Below are 20,097 nucleotides of genomic sequence, written 5' to 3'. Positions count from 1 at the left end.
AGCAGGAGTAAGGACATTTCTGCAACCTAGCGTGCGCAAATTAAACTGCACAGCCAAAAACAAACTCTAAAATAATAAGAAAAACAGCAGCAACAGTCTGACAGAAAACAAACATAAAATTAACACATAATAATTCACATTAATTCAAATCAAACAGCATGAAAGAGTGTGAATGAGACCAACAGTAGCCCTGATGGCCAAGATTAGACTGAGGCAGAAACCTGGCATTGAAAGGGGATAACCCACAAGGCTATAGAGTGTTGTGACAGATATACAAGGGGCAAGCCATGCAGACTGGAGACTGCTGGAGAGTTAGAGGTTCAGGTCATTATTTTAAGTTATTGTAATTGTCACAAGGAAAGGCCGTTGTGTACCAAGGGTTCGGCTCCGGGTTTTTTCCTGCAGTCTTGGAAGTGTGGGGAAGAGAGGAAGCTTGCATTTCTCCCTTTACAGTTCAAACTGTCAAATAAAATTTCAATCAATTATCAATTTCCTTTCGGGATCAATAAAGTCTTATCTATTTATATAAATTTACAACAATAATGAACTCCTATTGTCAGTGTCAGGTCAGTGAGCAAATTGCAGCTAATGCGACCTCCCATTCCCACCTCCCAATCTTTATAATTGCTTTGAAGATCCATATGAAACCGCTGCCTCCCATTCACCAATGGTCTGTATCCTGCAATTTCTGTTTTACAAACCGGAAATGCCTGCTACCTAAACCATGCTGCCAGAAAGGTGTGAACTCCAGCCTCAACCAAAGCTAACCTAGCTGGCTGTAAATGGATAATTCACTCACTGAATGAATAAAAATTCATAAAAGGCACAGGGACAACAAAGACAGTTCACAAAGAAGGAAGGTGCATGAAAATGCTTGCAAATGGATTATTTGATTAGTAGGAATGAAATGGACTAAGTGAATGATGGTGGTATTACTGCAACTATCTCAGTAGTTTTTCTACTGCTAAGATGAAGGTCCTGAAAGAGAAAAAGAGGGTGGGATAGTGAGCCTTCTTCTTCTACATCCAGAGGAGAGATTATGGAAGTTCCACAGCAAAAATAAAACATGGAAGTATGGATGAGAAACCTAGGTTTAACAAAGAGAAAGGGAGAGGATGATAAACAAGACACAATCTGTGCCTGTGCCTTTAGGAATCATAATCATCTTTCAGCTAAAGACTTCCCTTTCCATTGAAAGAAAAATTACTGTTTTACTATTCCAATTTTTAGATTCAATACACAATAGTACTTTGTTACTTGTACAGAATGTTCCTTTTTTGTCATCTGGCTTGTAACAGATTTAACAAAGAAGTCGTGGTGAAATCACTCAGAAACAAACCAAGACATTTTTATGGCCCAAATATATAATCCCTTTACATTTAAGTATTTTTTAACTTTTTGTATTGAATATAACTGACAATTAGAGTTAGAGTGAAAACAAATGTGTACAATAGACTGTAAACTACCATTAATTTCAATAGTTTCACACATATCTCTTTGGTAGCAATATTGTCTCTACCAAGCAAACTAACCAGCTGTGTAATGCATGCTTTATACAATAATGGAATAAATGTACCACTAAACCTATCTTCCTATGTGACAGATCCTATGTGACAGCAGGCTTTAATTTAATAACTTCTTAGCTACAGTAAACAAATAAATGAATTCCTAATCCAATATTTGATGTGCATCTTTTATAAATTAGTAATAGTAATCTGAGGGGAAAATATTAACAATTTCTTTGTTCCATAAAAAAGAATTCTACATCTTCTAATTACAAAAAGAAATCATATTCTCCAGCTCAATGGAAGATGCCACTATCTCAATTAATGCAGTTGATGATCACGTACGGTGCGTGCAAAGGTATTCAGACGTTACAGTTTTCACATTTTGTTGCTTTAAAACGTACAGCCATGAAAGGCTGAATGAAAATTGAACTTATCTTAGCCTTAGAAGTGATTAGTTTTGAGCATTCAGATTTTGAATAAAATATTTTTTTTGAAAAATGTGCGTCATTTTCTAATTTCACAAAATGTCTAACCACAAGACATCTAACGGACCTGAATACTTTTAAAAGGCACAGTAAAGAATCTTGAGAAAATCTTTATCACAAAAAGATGCTCTTTTAGATAAAAAGTAAGACTGATCAATTTGATCTCTGTTACTAGAATGACAGTTCTGTTTCTGGAGACTAATTATAATCAGTCACATAGCACAATCTTCTAAGAACCATGGAACAGGCATAGTATTTTCTTTACAAGTAGAAACTATTTTCCTGTTCAAGTGAGCTGAAATGCTTGCAAGCATTTTTGCTCAATTTCCTAGGGCCCTATGAGACTAGCAGTAATCTTGTGCTTACCATTATCACAGACACACCAGCTGTAGTGTTGTTCTGCTTTGGTGCTGCATTAAAGTGCTTCTTTAGTTTACCTGTGACTTCCATCTTCATGTTGTTCTCCATAGCAGCATCATCCTGCAGGGTGACAAACACCTGTTAGCACAGCCATAGTCCCTCACAGAGCACAAATACACTGATAGGGCCATTTTAAGTGCCAAAATTCAGCCGCTAGTTACAGTATATGGTGATGTGAAGCAACGGGAATGAAGTGCAGTCAGAACTGAATACACGCTGCATTAGGGTTTTTAATGAATTATTTCTCATTTTGCAGTTGCATTTTATATTATTCTCAACTTCAGAACATTGTTTATTTACATTAATGACACTTTTGTTATCTTTATATTTTCATTGCTGCTGTATTTGTTTCCCTGTGATTTGTTTTTATTACAGTTTTCAATTACTGTATGTATGACTGGACTTTACAAAATAAGCATTTTTTAATGAAAATCAAATTCATTGATTCATTGTTGACTCCAAATGTTAAAAGAGCTTAAAAGCTGACCTCAGGAAGAGCCTATCCCGTAATGTTCTGGTTGAGCCAAAGGCCAAAATGAAAACTGCTCTCTGGTTTTCAGAAGGGCTCAAATACTTACAGCTACCCAGGGGTGAGCCAGGACCTGCTCAGCCGTGTACCGAGCTTCAACATTCACCTGCAACATCCTGCCTATCAGTTCCTGCAACAAAAAGCAAATGGGACCCTAAAGAGAAAGACTCTCAAGATAGGTGAGAAATGAGTAGGGTTATACTTGCTCTCCTATCTCCATCCATCCTTTTTCTAAACAGTTTTAGTCAGTACAGGGTTGCTGGGGGGAGCTGGAGCCTAACCTGGCAAGCAACAGGCACAAGGTAGGCTACACCCTGGACAGGACACCAGTCCATCACAGGGGAGACACACAGACACAGATACGCATACAGTACCAGGTCCAATTTTCCCAGAAACCAATTAACTTACTATGTTTGGGAGGAAATTGGAGCACCCAGAGGAAACCCACACAAACACAGAGAGAGCAGCACCCCAAGAATTGAGCCCAGGGCCTCAGTGCTGTGAGGCAGCAATGCTAAGCACTGCGCCATTGTGCCATCCTCATCTTCAGGTAACTAAGTTATACACATTCACAATTCAAAATGCGACTACATTATTAGACTCCTTTGGGCTTTATGTCAGTCACAGTGATCTATTTAATGTCTAAATGTAGGTGATTTTATTCCTTTTTCCTCATTTTTGTCAGAATTCATATTTGAATACACTGTAGTAACTATTTCTTTTTTGGGATCATTCACTTGCTAGGGGTACTGTAACTGAAACAAACATTTTCAAAACACATTTAACATGAGATGTGTGAAGAGGTTATTAAATGTAGCATTATACAGCACTGTCTCAGGATGGTTTCACACAGAGCTCCAGGACTCAGAAGTGCCTCATTTCTCAGATCCAATCTCAATTTCTTTATACAGCTATAAATTAAAACTAAGATTATTTTTTTTACATTAGGGGCCTGGGGACAGGAACATTTATGTAATGGAAACTACCACTGCAGGCATTTTCAGCAAGAAGGACACAAAAGATCAGTTCTGTTTCTCTATATTTATAAGAAAATACTTTAATTAGGAATGTTGCTTCACAGGGCATGCTGTGATTTGTGGTTACTTGTGATTATGATAAATAATGGCATTTTAAGCAAAGCAACATACTGTAGTTAAGAAATAAAGAAGAGGATCTGAAGTTGTGTTGAATGCAACTGTAGTTAATTGCTTTTTTCTTGAGACATAAAATGAATTATATTTGTTTCACTGTGAATCACTATGGGATTGAAATTAATTATTTGGATCCCTTTGGAACTATACATTATATGCTTCGACGTGTTATATGAGAGGGACATTAACTCAGATTAAAACTACTTGATACAGACTCTGAAACCGAGTAGGCCATGTGAAAAGCACTCAGCTTCTGAGCACAGCTTTAAGTTAAAATACGCACTTTAGCAGAGTCAGTAATGTTGTCCCAGTAGGGAGAGGGAAACTCCAAATGTCCAATGAGAATCTGGTCAAAAAGATCTTCTTGAAGATTGTTCTCACTGCGGAGACAGAGGGCAGTAGGTCAAAAATACACATATACCTGTACATTACTAAATTACAAGGATTTCAGGATAATGTGAATATGAATGCATTTCATTAGAACTGTATATTAACAAATACGTTCTAACATTATCCATACTTTAGCAGCACACACACCATAACAATAGTGCACTGCTTTTTACTTTTATCCACTCAGACTTCATCATCTCCTTAAGACGTGCTAATCAAAATAGTTTTCACCATCCTGCAAAACTTCATTCCATGACACTTTAAAGGGATCAAGGTCTTGCAAATTGTAAGGAAAGTGCAACCATTTGAAAACCCTCTTCTTTCACATTTTTACTTTTGTTTTATGTTTTAATTTTGTTGAATTAACCTGGGATATAATTATTTTGAAAATATGATAATCATAATTGAAAAATATTCTTACACTTAAAAATGACTATCCTCAGTGTCTAGCTTGATGCTGAAGTACGGAATTGTTTATTGTTTTTTATAACTGTATCATGTTTACTATGCCTCTACATAGAAACATAGAAAAACCATCATAAACAATGTGTTCTACTGCACACACTATAACTTTCTGATAATATCCTTTCTTGCTGCCTTCTCACATACTGCTTCATAGAAGAGCTGACATAATGTAATAAATCAGGTTTCATATGATTGTAACACTCTCTGATTAATAATCTTTTGAGCCGTCTTTGTGCTTATTCTAATGGGAGCCACATATTTTTAATTCCAGCTCAACCAGTTTCTTATTGTGAAAATGTATATAGAGCTGCAACTTAAACATTTGCTTTTTAAGAAATGACTAGTCACAAATCTCAAAACAATCTGTTTCCTTTTAGTGATTTCTCCATTTTGTCCTAGGCCTTTTGTCCTTCTGGTTAACTGGTTCGTTCTCTCTTGACTGTGGTCAGTGCTCAGTGGCGCAAAGTACTGGTTATTGCAAATAGCCCCATACAATATCTTATCTTGCAAAACGTACTTTTACACCTTCCCTGTCCATTAACTCACTCATTGGAGCCGTTCTGACTTACAATATTTTTCTGTTTTACCTGTCTCACTGAAGGTTTTATTGGCTTTTTACTAAATTACAACAGTGTTAGTTTGATGGGAGAAACTGTTTGAAAAATTAATACACTTTCATGTTTTTTCTAAAAGAATATTAATGTGGTAATTACTTTTTTGTTTTTCAGTATAAATAAACAAGTATAAATAATCCTTATAGAATGTATAATTACAATTCAACTACCCAGTACACAGTATTTGCATAGCACTTTCAGATTTCACATCATTTTTTACCCTGCTTGTGATTTACATTTCCACTGATTCTAAGTCATTAATTTTTGGTGCTTCTACACCCATCGTGAGAATCCAAATTACTCAGGAGACTGTGTTACTGTTGTAAAAGAGTCAGCAAAATAAATGCCATTTCAGCAATGTAGATTTTCACTGGGATTCTGAATGGTGGGATAAAAAGTAAGCCTTTAAGACTATGAGTGGGTTGACTCAGCTAATTGATTTAATTATCATACAGGCCTTCTTCAAGTTTTATATTTTAAACATATCAGTTTTAACAGAGAATAAAACATTCAAAAAGCTGACATAAAAACAGTGCTTTTAAAAAGCAGATTTCCAAAACAGAACCAGCTTTAGAAGGTTTCTTATAAAATGTGGATTCGCAAACAGTGATCTGAAATAAAACATCTGTGTTATTTCTACACAGCGTACAGTTGAGATGATTCCATTTTGATGAACTTAGGATTTCACAAACTGTATTAGATTCACTGAATTACTCTTCAGTTCTCATACTAGATTCAAAAGATGAGCCCGAGTGGGAGTGTTATAATCTTTAGTTACTAGCATGAGCCATTCGTGTAATGAAGGTTGAACTTAACACACATATTTTTAATTCCCTTTTTATAATAATTGCCTGTGGAAAGGGAATCGAGGTTAAACCAAGAAGTGTTGCTGTTCTTTTTTTGCACAACAGGAAGAACAACTGACCTTCGAAATGGTGGGAAGCCACAAAGAAGGATATATGTGATGACACCAGCAGCCCAAATATCCACCTTCAGACCATAGCTGTATAAAACAAGTGTTAGAACATTGTCATACAGAGTATGAATAAAAAGAATATTCGAAAGGAATATAAACCTCAGTAGTAATAACAGGGATGCTGAGCAGATGACGGCTCACATCATGAATTGAGAAATATCTCAGGTTCGTCTCTTGAAGGCTCTGTTTTCTGTCATGCTGGGTATTCTGTAAAGGACGCTGAAGCTGGCTGGTACAATACCTGATTTCCCAGTTTTGTCTTGTTGTTATGCCAGACAATTCATCCATATTTTCATAACATAATACATTGTCGCTCAAGCTCCCCATTTCTTGCTGCTATTTTCATTTGAAAACATTAACATTAGAAAGAAAGACCAGATGAACAATTTAACCTGACTGACAAAACACTCAATGTAGTATAATTTTAAAAATACGATCAAAGTTAATTCAATTTAAAAAAATGAATTTATTAAAAACTCAACATTTTAATCATTAATATGTCTGAATTTATCAGGCTTCGTACTGTACATTTTGCTGGAACTACTCACAAGTATTTTTCTTTCTATAAATGCTAGCAACTAATAAATAACCACAAAATAATGCTATAACTGGAGGCTCCTCAACTGCAATAGGTTTCCAGGAATTTCTTAATTTGATGTCTGTAAAACAATACTGTATGTTCATTACTTAATTCCAACAGTGTAAAGCAAGAGTATACGTTTTTACAATGTAGTGGAAATATACAGTACAATCAGAGATGTGGTAGCTCAATTCAGGAATGCTGAAGCTGAATTGAGGCCTCAGTTCTGTTCCTACCCTGTTTCTGCAATGATCTCTGGAGCTACATAGGTGGGGGTCCCACATACAGTATACAGAGGTCCCTCTACCACTGTGGCCAGGCCAAAATCTCCCAGCTTCAAAGACTTGGTGCCATCTGGATATTCACACACCTGCAGAGAGGCAAAGGATTCCAGGATCAGAGGCTGTCAAGTGCAGTAACACTAAACTCAGGTACTTCAATGAGGAAATCACGAAGCTTGCAAATCAGTGCATGAAAATGAATAATGTTTTATAAATGGCATATATTGATTCCAAATGAAACTGTCATTGCATAAAACATTGATGATATTAATGCTATTCTTATTTTTCATTTTTACAGTGCTATGCACATCATTAAAGCACATCAGAATTGATGCCAATATCCATTATATAATCAATAATGTTTTATGATCACTGTTATAATGCTGAAACATACTTTTTAAGATTAAGAATGGTTATGAATGAGCCACTCAGCCCATCCAGCATGTTTAGTATTAAGGAACTAACTTAGCCAAGCCTTAGATTTTATCTACATCTTTTGAATTTCATCTGCTGCTTCTACAGTGTTTGGTGGGCCTTCCTGTTTTGGTAATGTCTACAAACTTGACACATTTCTTATCTATACCTGAAACTAGAGCAGGTGTTATATATCGTTGATTTAAATTAGGAAGAGCAGTGATCCTTGTACAGATCCCTGTGGTACACCACTAATTACATCACCCCACTCACAGCATTCACCCTTAGAATTGATGGACTACTGAAAACAAGTGAAAACAAATCCCATTTACAAAGATGATCAGGAGAATACTCATTTATATGGTGTTTCCTGGAATAGTTAAAGCTTCCCATCCAAGGTTTAAAGTTCAGAACAGAGTCCTAATACCTCCGTTGCGGTCAGATGTCAGTGTGGTAATAATGAGCTTTACTTAACAGCATCCATAATATGAGAGGGTACAGAGGAGAGGAGGCCAAAAATTGGGCTGCATGATCTTCAGGAAAGTCTTCAGGAAAACATGTCTGGTGGAAAAGCTGCTCTAGAACTGAACTGGCCCCACTTCTGTCCATACACATACCAGGAGGTTCTCCGGCTTGATGTCCCTGTGCACAATGTTCATGCAGTGCAGGTATTTGAGGGCGCTGGCCAAATTGTAAACCATAGCACTGGCGTCTCTCTCCGTGTACTTCGTTGAGGAAGTGATGGCATCAAACAGGTCCCCTCCCTGGGCGAAACAGGCTTTCAATTGTGACAAAACCTCTTCACCGCAACCATGAATGATTTAGAAATGTGTATGAGTTTCTTTAATATAACTTTTGCTGTAGTGTAAATACACTTATTAATAATACAGGCTACAGCAACAAACATGAAAATATCCACTATAGAATCTACAGTATAACTCTGTCTGATTTTTTTTTAAATATGCTAAAGTATGTAATACATTTTAATAACAATGCTAAAAACAAGTAGGAAACTATTATATACTTATAAAATAAAAAAAATGATTTTAAACAGTTAAGAACATACTGTACACTTAACCGAGGCTTTATGGGCAGTAATGTTGGTCGTAAATCATACAGTATAGGGTTTGTTTTCAATTACATTTCAAACCAGAAGACAATCAAAAGTGGTTACAAGACCACCTCTTTTCATTAAGTAAAAAAGGGCTGTAAATGTTGTCACAAGTAGTGATTAAACCACTTAGTGAAAAATGTTTGCTTTGTGTGAGAAATCTGCAATTACACAGAACGGTTTTACCTACATTTACCTAAACAAAACGTGCAACATTGCTGTATTTATTGTTGTATTTAAGATAAAGAAACACAGAACAATGCACCAGTTCTTACAGCAGTTAAGAGCTAGAAATGACTAGAAATACTGTACTAGAAATGTAAATGTTGCTCAAAAAAATTGCTCAAAACAGAGAGGAAAAATTGAATTCCCGGCGCTGTTGCATTGTTCAGCAACCACTTTCTTTCCTACGCACTCTACTTTATACACTAGTAAAACAAAAATAATAAAAGCAACTAACAAATCTAAATCTAAATATATATGCAAGTAAAAACCATCTGTCGGTTGAGCTTTATGGAATCTAAAAGGATCCTCCACTGTCTCATGGCTGAGCGGGATATCACCAGCCCGGGCTCACCTTGACCAGCTCCATCACCAGGTACAGCTCTGTTGCGGTGTCCACCTCCTCGATCAACATGATGATGTTGGGGTGCTTCACCTTCCGCAGCACTGCCACTTCATTCTCAATGAGGTGCTCCTGATCACAGACAAGCAAACCCGTCCACTTACTGCAAGCGATCACTGGCCTAATACATTTACATGTTGCATTAACCTCCACTCCCCCTGTAACTTTACACAAGTCTTTAAGTGATCAAATTTTATGTGGATCGGAAGCAACACTTTCTTAGTTCTTAGTTGTTGCGTGAACATATATAGAGAAGACCATTCATGATACTGCAGTGATCCTCCCTTATTTTCCCTAGATGTGTCTGTGAGTGAGAAAGGAGGGAGAGAAGAGCAGAACTGCAGGTTTTCCAGATTTAATGTCCTTGGCTAACAGGTACCATATCAGAAAGAGAGCAAGAGAGAGAATATAGGTGAAGCTAGCAGCCCATGAAGTAGAGCCAGAGAAGGCAAACGTCCCCAATTTATACAGTATATTTAGAGATAAATGGAATAACAAAGAATGGAAAGATGTTTTAAACTGTACTGTATATTTTAAACATATTTCCAGTATAGGTAAGAACAATTTGAATTATTTGGTGTCCAATTAGAATTAAACACCACATATAGCATACACTTAAATTATTCATATTTTTTAAATAAGTAATAAACAAATAAAAAATGCTAGAGAATGAACTTTTAATGAATTTATAAATACTGTAAATTTGATTAACCTACACTTTACTGTTCAGTAATTAGCACACACGCTGCTGATGGTGACCCTCTTAGACTCACTATGTGTTATTCATCAGTGGAGGGAACTCACCGTTTCACTTGGAACGGAAAATTTCCACAACTTGAAATTTTTTTTTATTGGACCTGTGGGAGGTTTTTACATTAATCCAAATTTATGTAAATTGAGTCTTATATAACCCAGGGAGAGGATATATAAATAAATTAAATATATTCAGCAGTGCTAATCAAATTCACTCCTGTACAAGGGAGATGGACGAAGAGTGTATGCACAAAAAATTTGACTCCTCCAGTCATTCTAAAAACATTCAAGTATTCAGAGGAAAAAACACATTAAAGAGAAATTAAACTTGATAAAATTATTGAACGTAAGAGCAGTGACAAAAGACTGCATATTAAGGTTTACCAGTCTCAAACTTATGTTATAATGCAAGAAGAAAAAGGTAAAACGACTGTGAGACATATTTGGGTTAACATATTCAGTATTTTGTTTGTTGTTTGTTTAGTGTGAGTGAAGTGTTATTTAATCTCTGACCCGTGAAAAAGTTTGGTGTGGACGGTTGAGGAGGGAAAGCAGGCTTGCACTGCGTCCGTTATTCTCTTTCTTCTTCTTCATTTTTTGGTCTGCTAGTTTTTTTTTTCTGGGGGGGAGGGGGGGAGTAAAGTTTGATAGTCAGCCAGTGAAAGCTCTGTTTTTCTTCATATGAATGCCTAAAACCCTACACCGAACCCAGGATTTTACATAACAATATTCCCCCTCAACAACACAAAGATATAAAGCACGGTACATAAGTAAAAATTAAAAGTAAACAGAGGGTTCAGATGGAGAAAAGACATTTTAGATGGATACATACTGTAGCACTGTATATTTGTAATATTTGTATAGCAAATATACATACAGTGGTGTGAAAAAGTGTTTGCCCCCTTCCTGATTTCTTATTTTTTTGCATGTTTGTCACACTGAAATGTTTCAGATCATCAAACAAATTGAAATATTAGACAAAGATAACACAAGTAAACACAAAATGCAGTTTTTAAATGAAGGTTTTTATTATTAAGGGGAAAAAAAATCCAAACCTACATGGCCCTGTGTGAAAAAGTGATTGCCCCCTAAACCTAATAACTGGTTGGGCCACCCTTAGCAGCAACAACTGCAATCAAGCGTTTGTGATAACTGGCAATGAGTCTTTTACAGCGCTGTGGAGGAATTTTGGCCCACTCATCTTTGCAGAATTGTTGTAATTCAGCCACATTGGAGGGTTTTCGAGCCTTAACCGCTTTTTAAGGTCATGCCACAACATCTCAATCGGATTCAGGTCAGGACTTTGACTAGGCCACTCCAAAGTCTTAATTTTGTTTTTCTTAAGCCATTCAGAGGTGGACTTGCTGGTGTGTTTTGGATCATTGTCCTGCTGCAGAACCCAAGTGCGCTTCAGCTTGAGGTCACGAACAGATGGACGGACATTCTCCTTCAGGATTTTTTGGTAGACAGCAGAATTCATGGTTCCATTTACCACAGCAAGTCTTCCAGGTCCTGAAGCAGCAAAACAGCCCCAGACCATCACACTACCACCACCATATTTTACTGTTGGTATGATGTTCCTTTTCTGAAATGCTGTGTTACTTTTACGCCAAATGTAATGGGACACACACCTTCCAAAAAGTTCAACTTTTGTCTCGTCAGTCCACACAGTATTTTCCCTAAAGTCTTGGGGATCATCAAGATGTTTTCTGGCAAAACTGAGATGAGCCTTTATGTTCTTTTTGCTCAGCAGTGGTTTTCGTCTTGTAACTCTGCCATGCAGGCCATTTTTGCCCAGTCTCTTTCTTATGGTGGAGTCATGAACACTGACCTTAACTGAGGCAAGTGAAGCCTAAAGTTCTTTGGATGTTGTTGTGGGTTTTTTTGTGACCTCTTGGATGAGTCATCGCTGCACTCTTGGGGTAATTTTGGTCGGCCGGCCACTCCTGGGAAGGTTCACCACTGTTCCATGTTTTCGCCATTTGTGGATAATGGCTCTCACTGTGGTTCGCTGGAGTCCCAAAGCTTTAGAAATGGCTTTATAACCTTTTCCAGACTGATAAATCTCAATTACTCTGTTTCTCATTCGTTCCTGAACTTCTTTGGATCGCAGCATGATGTCTAGCTTTTGAGGATCTTTTGGTCTACTTCACTTTGTCAGGCAGGTCCTTTTTAAGTGATTTCTTGATTGTGGCAGTAATCAGGCCTGGGTGTGGCTAGAGAAATTGAACTCAGCTTTCCAAAGATATGATAAACCACAGTTGATTTATGTTTTAACAGGGGGGGGGGGCAATCACTTTTTCACACAGGGCCATGTAGGTTTGGATTTTTTTTCCCTTAATAATAAAAACCTTCATTTAAAAACTGCATTTTGTGTTTACTTGTGTTATCTTTGTCTAATATTTCAATTTGTTTGATGATCTGAAACATTTCAGTGTGACAAACATGCAAAAAAATAAGAAATCAGGAAGGGGGCAAACACTTTTTCACACCACTGTATATGATTGTGCTTAATATCTTTAATACCAGTTTCCCTTCTCTATGACATGAAACAAATCAGTTACTCTGGGCATCTTTATAAGGGCACAAAATCTGTATGATGGTGTCCTAAGGAGATGGACCACCTGGGCTGAAATGGACTTTATTGTGTAAATCAAACAGCAGCACAGCAAGTTGTCATACATTTTCTCTCTGACTGCTATGCATGTTTCAGGAATGAGCAAGCATTCTTTCCAGTCTTGGTAATCTATTTAGATTTAAAACGTCCCTGCACTGATTTACCACAAATATGTGTAAATAAAAAAAAACAAACATTTTTTGTCAGAGCAGTAAAAGCAAATGACAAGAGGCAAAGAGTAAACATTTGATGAAAAGATTTTCCAAAAGATATAAAAAAACAGCATGAAAGTCATTGCACATTAACAAATTGCAAAACAAAACATTTTATTACATTTACATTTACTACATTTCTATTTTATACTTTGAAAATCAGTGCTCCTAAATTTCCATTAGATACCTTCATGTTCATCTAGTACAGATGTCATTTACCTTTCCACTGCACTTGGCTTTATCAATTATCTTCAGTGCAAACTCCTTTCCAGTGGACCTGAAAACAAAGTGTGTGTGATTACAAACAAGCAAGACATATGTGCCTAATTGACTACACATTTAAATTATAATTTTCACCTTAAAGGCACTCATACATAAAATTATTGTTTAGGAATGATTCAGTCTCTTTACAAAACAAAATCAGAAATGGTACAGATGAATTTTGTAGTTCAGGTGGGTAGCTGCGTCAGCAAGTGTAGGCTGCAAAGGAACAAGTAAAGGTTTATTCCATGCTGAAAAGAGAAGAAAGGAAAGAATGTTTTGTCTGTGGAGCCTTCTTCAGGTGTCTGAAGAAGGCTCCACTGATACCCGAAGAAGGCTCCACAGCTGAATTGTTTTTTCTTTTCTCTTCTGCATGGAATAAACCTTTACTTGTGCAGATGGATTTTGTTCTCACTCATGTAAATAGAAGAATCAAAAATGTGCACATTTGTTGTGCACATTAAATTGTAAATTACACACATTACAAAAATTGTATTGTAAATTATACAAATGCCAGAGATGTAATTGTCTCGGTTGATGAGAGTCACGGTAGTCTGTAAAAAAAGTAGTGACTTAAAAAAACTGCTGTCAAATGGAGAAAAGTGTTTCAATTTCAGTTAGCAATAGTCTACAAGATGCAAGATGATCAATTACATTTTGTCAGTACAATGGAGAATGCAGGAAAAGTCAGTAATCTCTTGCCAACACTAGGGTTACATTCCTGGAAACCCTTACTCAGGTAAATTTGCAGTTGATTTTTTCTCCATGAGAAAAATAGGACAAGGGGATCCGAAGCCACAAATTAACATATGAAAGCCCTTTAACATTCTTTTTTTCACCTATAATGAACACAAGAAACCAGAATAAAGTGAAATTGTTATACTGTAGCTTGGTTGAAAATCTTGAGGCTGGCTCAGAGAAAAAGGAATCCTTTGCAGTGCAGGGGATGGATATGTTGTCTGGTCACAGATATAAAATATGGGCTGACTTTCCCTGTGGAAACTGAGGATAGGGAACTCTTACCCGTCCGGGTGTAATAGAAGTACAATTGATGTCAGCAAAAATAAATATACACTGTCAATGTCAATCTAAAAACAAAATTGTTAAAAAATGATAGAAAAAATATTTTTAAAGATTCTTATCGATCTGGCAAACGCTTCCAAAATAGCTCAGTTTCATCAGCACTGAAGACCTGATCAAGTCTTTTTCATCAATTAGCTTCTTCAGTATGGCAGGAATTATGTTTCCTTACCTGCTTATTCTGCACCTTACTTCATCTTACTGCTTACTAACACTTTTTAAAGCTATCAAAACACACTTGGATGTCAAGAAGATTTTCAGTTTCCCCTCTTCTTTCTACACGATGCTTGTCCAAAGAAATACTGGTAGGTTATTTGGCTTCTGTAAATTTGGCCCTGGTGTGAGTTTGTTCTCATGTGTCTGTGTGTTCCTTGTGATGGACTGGCATCCCATCCAGAGTGTGTCCTGCCTTGTACCCGTTGCTTGCTGGGATATGCCCTGGGCCACCGTGACCCTAAATTGGAGGGTCATGCCGTTAAGCAGCTATTAAAAAAATGATGTGATGATGATGGTGATGATAATTCAACTATATATAAATGTTATCCTCTTAAATAACTTAACACCCTTGTAACAAAATACAATGATTTTTTCTTTTACTCAACATAGTTCAGGGGGTCTATCAACTTCAAAACTAGAAGTGCACAGAAGATTGAAAGATTGAAAAAGAAGGACCAAAGAAACTTGAGACTTCACCCACCGTTCTACACACTCCTTCACAACAGCAAAGTTGCCGTCCCCAATCACCTTCCCAATCCTGTATTTGTCAAAGATTACTGAAGCTGGCAAGCACTTGTTCCCATTAACTGCTGAAGAGAAAATGGCATTACAAACTGACAAGAAGTCATACAGAACAGGGCTTAAAAATGAGAGCTTGAAGCTGCTGGTGAGGTTTCCACTGAGATCTGTAAGACCCATATCCTTAATAAACTTAGGTCATCGACATTAACATCACATCTCTGTGGGACCTTTCGTACTGTTGAAAGGGACAAGTGTTATCATGAAAGTACAAAATAGTAGTTTACTTGTTTATATACTGTAGGCCCCAATATTCTCCTAGCACATATAATTATAGTTCTGATTATAATTCATAAGGAAATCAAGACATCAGGTTAAAAGAAAGTCCCTTCAATGCACGTGTCCCTTCAGAAATCAAATAATCCCCGAAGACTCATGGATGACATTTGATGTTTAAAAGATTAAAAGCATACTGTATTTTCAGTACTTATTCAGTTCCTTCAGAGAACAATTTACTAATAAATACAGCAGTGTTGTGTTATTACTTAATGATTAATGGTGACAGACCTACTGAGACAAGTATAAATGACAGGAAAAGATGGTGAATTATATAGCCTGAAAGGCAATATTTTATACTGTACATGTTTACAAGCACCTATTCTCTCTGACTTCCTAAGGCTCCCTGTGGGTGTCAACTGAAGAAGATAGATATTTACTATGCTGTTATCTTAGAATACATAGAAAAACAGCAAAACTAAAATGTGTGTTTTCATTAAGACGCCTTTCATAAATATTGCCGGAGCAAAATCCTTGAAAATCCAACTCAAAAGTGCTTTCCTAAATATCTAGAGGTAAAAGAGAATAAGGAAATAAGCAACTGCAATGAAGTCAGTGAGCAAGTCTGCGGTATGACTAGAGAGTATAACATTTTGTTGCGAAACAACATAGTCTTGCACCTTAAACTGGTGTTCAGCCGGCCTCATATTTGATGAATATTTACTTGCAATGTGCTATACAAATAGAAAAAGAAAAAGGATTAAATATTGAGCTACAGTACGTGTAGTTCTTCTCCCAGTGCTTTATAGGAAAAACTTAATATTAGGCAATTAACTTGAGAGCATCCTTCACACCACTGCTCAAACACAATTTGCCCATCAGTACTGGTGCTACACTATGTATACTTCACTTCATATCACACAATTTATTACATGGTTGGTTCACACTGCAAATTCTGCAATCTGCAGTCAACCTATAGGATTTGATAATGATTCCAGATGTGAAACCAATCTTGCAATCTGCAGTGAGACAACCAAGACTCTGGGATTACAGTATAAAGAGGAAACATTTCGCTGGATAGATACCTTCAGGGCTCAAACAATTGGTTTGATCAGCAGCACCATTCACATTAGATGCAGAGCCATGATGGGGAGGAATCTGTATAGCAAAAAAACATGGAGCATTCAGAGTTGTAGAAAAAAAGATTATGAGATTGTAGTAGTAAGTTACTCAAGTAATATACCATAAGTATAACCTAGTTCATTTTTAACTATAGTAACATGCACATTAATTATAATAACATACTTCATAACTGTTAAAGGAAAAAGAACAAACATTTTAAAAGTTGTTAAATACATCTATAACTTCTTTTCACAATCCAACCTTATAATACATTCAATAATTCTATACTAAAGTTTGTCTTAGAAATCTGTCCTGAGGGGTTTACAGTCTACTAACAGGTATTAAAATAGAAGAGGCTCTATAGAGAGCCAAGAGCTGACCACATCTATTTCAGACAGCCTACAACAGAGAGAAAACAAGCTTATCATAGTCCATGACAGACATGTCAGCAAATCAGATTATACTGACAAATCCTTTACTCTCTCTAGACATTGGCATTGCTGAACTTGAACTCCTAGCAATCTTACAAACTACATCTGATTTGGGATTTTTGTGTTTCCAAGAAGTTGTCAGTCATAACCTGATTGCTAATACCATACAAGCAGACTTAGTGCTTAAGAGTTTTTAATGGATACATTTTTAATCCACTCATTGGTTGCAGTCATATCAGGTCTCAGTAGTCTTAAGAGAATAAAGTACAAGAAGAGGGTAGAATGAACTCAGAACAGGATATTTAAACTATTAAAAAATTATTGACATTCATGTTACTTTTTCATGCAATACAATAATGAGGAATTCTTTGCATCAGTTTCATTACTGAACACGTTTTGCCCAATGCACAAAATTGCTCTATATTTTGTCACTAACTCTGACTGTATTGCTTCTGTCTCTTCAAACCTAGATCTTGTCGACCTTTTGATGCTTGCATTTTTGGAATGGTAATTCATAAAAGAAAAAGTAATCCTGGGACCTTTTTCTCTTTTCCACAACTCAGCATCTCATCAATCTAATGAAGGACATCACCCTTGCAGAGTCAATGGACCAAAGACATTGATTTTCTGTACTTAACATTCTAAACCTGATAACATCAAAAGTCTGATCGTATCTTGGGACGTCACTTCCAAGCACAGTTCACGTACTTTTAAGTTGACTGCACTGCACTTCTTAAAGGTTCATGCAGTTTCTCTTCAGCATATATTAAAAGTGATCACTAAAAATTAAACTCACTGAGAGTGGGATTCTACTCCCACTGTCTATACGTTGTGTAAATTCGGTAATTCTCTGTTTCACTGTCACACATAAACATAAATGAAACATTAAAATCTGAAATTGTTCCCTTAGCTTTTTTACTTGCAGTTATCACCCTTTTTTTCTATATCATCTGCATCATCAGATCATCAGATATCATCTGCAACTCACTCAGTAATTATTGGCAATTATCTCACTTATCATTTTTGGCAATGTTTTTAAAAGAGGCTATTGCCATTCGTTTACAAATCATTTATCGGCAAACAAGTTGTACAGTACGAATCATTTTAATCTGTGTTCAGATTGATGCATATTACTGAAATAAAGGATGTTAGGGTGATTGTACTGCTTTCTGTCCTGAGGGGTTTACAGTCTATTAACAGGTATTAAAATAGAAGAGGCTCTATAGAGAGCCAAGAGCTGACCACATCTATTTCAGACAGCCTACGACAGAGAGAAAACAAGCTTATCATAGTCCATGATAGAATTAAACTGCTTTGTCACAGTTTAATTCTAACTGAAACAAAGCATTTGCTTAGACTGGGCATTGTTCTTCTTTGACAAGTTTGGTCATAATCTTGCATTCTGTATGTCAGTATTCACTATAATTGCATTTCAGAGTATAAAAGCCTTTGAAGCATGCATGAAATCTGTGGCCCATGAGATCACCAAAACTCTTTGCATAATTATTGGAGAGGCTTTTCAAGCCTTTGCTGCAGCCAGTTTGAGTTTTGTCTATCCAAGGGGCATTCTGACTATTTTTCTACAGCATTGATGTCCAGTCACCACCATATTTTTTTCAGTTAAACTCCAGCCTGCAGCTAGAACTTTTGACCGGCGTGTGTTCACTCGATCACCTGAACATTACAGCTGGTCTATGGTCAACATGCCTGTATATACCAAAATTAGCTGCTACACCATGAGCAAACCAAGTTTATCCCCCAATGGTGACTCGCTAGGACCAGACAGTCAACCTTGTGCACAAACTTCTCATCCATTCTCAGCTCAAAGCTAACCAGGAGTCCTACTGAAGAGAACTGACTGTCAGCATGAGGCCACAGCTGGACTTTCTCTCTCCCTAACTTTCTGACACTGCATTGGTTGACTGGCTGGCTTCGGGCCAGCAGACCACAGATTGGATATCTCTTTGACACATACACATCAGCTGTTCCTTTCTCTTACTGTGCAGGGGATGCTATTGATCTCGAGAATTCAACTGTTATTCTAAACACCTTTAGATACCAATTGAATTAATCTAAGTAAAGGTATTTACTTGTCTGCAAGTATCTGAATATTGAGTTTTTACATGAAACTGATCAACAAGATTCATACCAGCCAAGAAAAAGCTCATGTGATTTACTGTCACAATTAATAAATTGTGCCTGTAAATACAACACTACAACTTGCTCAGTTGAATAAAATTGGGAGATTTACTTGGTCAGTCTAAGATTAGTCTAAGATTTTCCTGATGAGCTCCTTGATTACAGGAGAAAATAGACAGTTGTATGTGCTAAGTCATTGAACAAGCTCAAGTAGGCAGCTGCATTAGCACGCGTAGGCTGCAAAGGGTAAAGGTTTATTTCATTCTGAAAAGAACTTTCTCTTTACCTTTTCCTGTGCTTGGTCATTGCATTGCTGTAACTGTATGTTAAAACACTAGCCATTAATGTATGGAAGCATTTTGTTATACCTAAGCTGATAAAGTGTGGTTACAAACATCAGAATTAATTTGGTTGCTGTCTTCATTAGTTACATCAGCAATAGACATGAGTGAATCAGTTCCAGAGGCGGCCATGTATGCCAAGGCCTTTACATCACCAAAACCATGCTTCACAGGTGATGGAGCAGTGTTCTATGGAGCATATGGAGTTCTTTCTTTTTCCTCATTTTAACATTTCCATCATCTTGGTAAAGTTTTATCTTGGCCTCAATTGTCCATCAGATTTTGTTCCAAAACTTATTTTTTGCATATCTGAGCAAATTCTAATCAGGCTTTTCTATGCTTGGTACTGAGGAGAATTTATACTGTATCTTATAACCTTGGTAATGCTGCAATATGTAGATTTTGATACCACACCTTTGCATTCTTGAGGTGGTAGGTGATTTCACTGATATACATTTTAGGGTTTTCCTTGACAGTTTAAATATGTTTTCTGTCAGGATTTGCAAATGTTTTTCTTGGCTGACCTGGTCTTGACTAGTTGGTTATGATACCTGTGTTTTATTCTTCTTTAGTACAGTATA

The 20,097-nt window shown here is 36.6% G+C and overlaps 1 protein-coding gene across 1 annotated transcript in view; it reads right to left on the bottom strand.

Moving 5' to 3' along the window:
• Positions 1-20,097, bottom strand: part of dclk2a (doublecortin like kinase 2a) — an 87,619-nt gene that overhangs the window by 4,738 nt on the left and 62,784 nt on the right. The window contains exons 7-16 of the mRNA XM_088916920.1: positions 16,569-16,641; positions 15,170-15,278; positions 13,351-13,408; positions 9,502-9,621; positions 8,431-8,577; positions 7,355-7,488; positions 6,488-6,565; positions 4,377-4,473; positions 2,992-3,072; positions 2,360-2,473 (exon numbers count right to left, since the gene is read on the bottom strand). Coding sequence (XP_088773046.1) covers positions 2,360-2,473; positions 2,992-3,072; positions 4,377-4,473; positions 6,488-6,565; positions 7,355-7,488; positions 8,431-8,577; positions 9,502-9,621; positions 13,351-13,408; positions 15,170-15,278; positions 16,569-16,641 — 1,011 coding nt within the window. The remainder of the gene's footprint in view (positions 1-2,359; positions 2,474-2,991; positions 3,073-4,376; positions 4,474-6,487; positions 6,566-7,354; positions 7,489-8,430; positions 8,578-9,501; positions 9,622-13,350; positions 13,409-15,169; positions 15,279-16,568; positions 16,642-20,097) is intronic.

Source organism: Atractosteus spatula, chromosome 1 (assembly GCF_055471065.1).
Source record: "Atractosteus spatula isolate fAtrSpa1 chromosome 1, fAtrSpa1.hap1, whole genome shotgun sequence".
Classification (NCBI taxonomy): domain Eukaryota; kingdom Metazoa; phylum Chordata; class Actinopteri; order Semionotiformes; family Lepisosteidae; genus Atractosteus; species Atractosteus spatula.
This window is presented reverse-complemented; position numbering and strand designations above follow the sequence as displayed.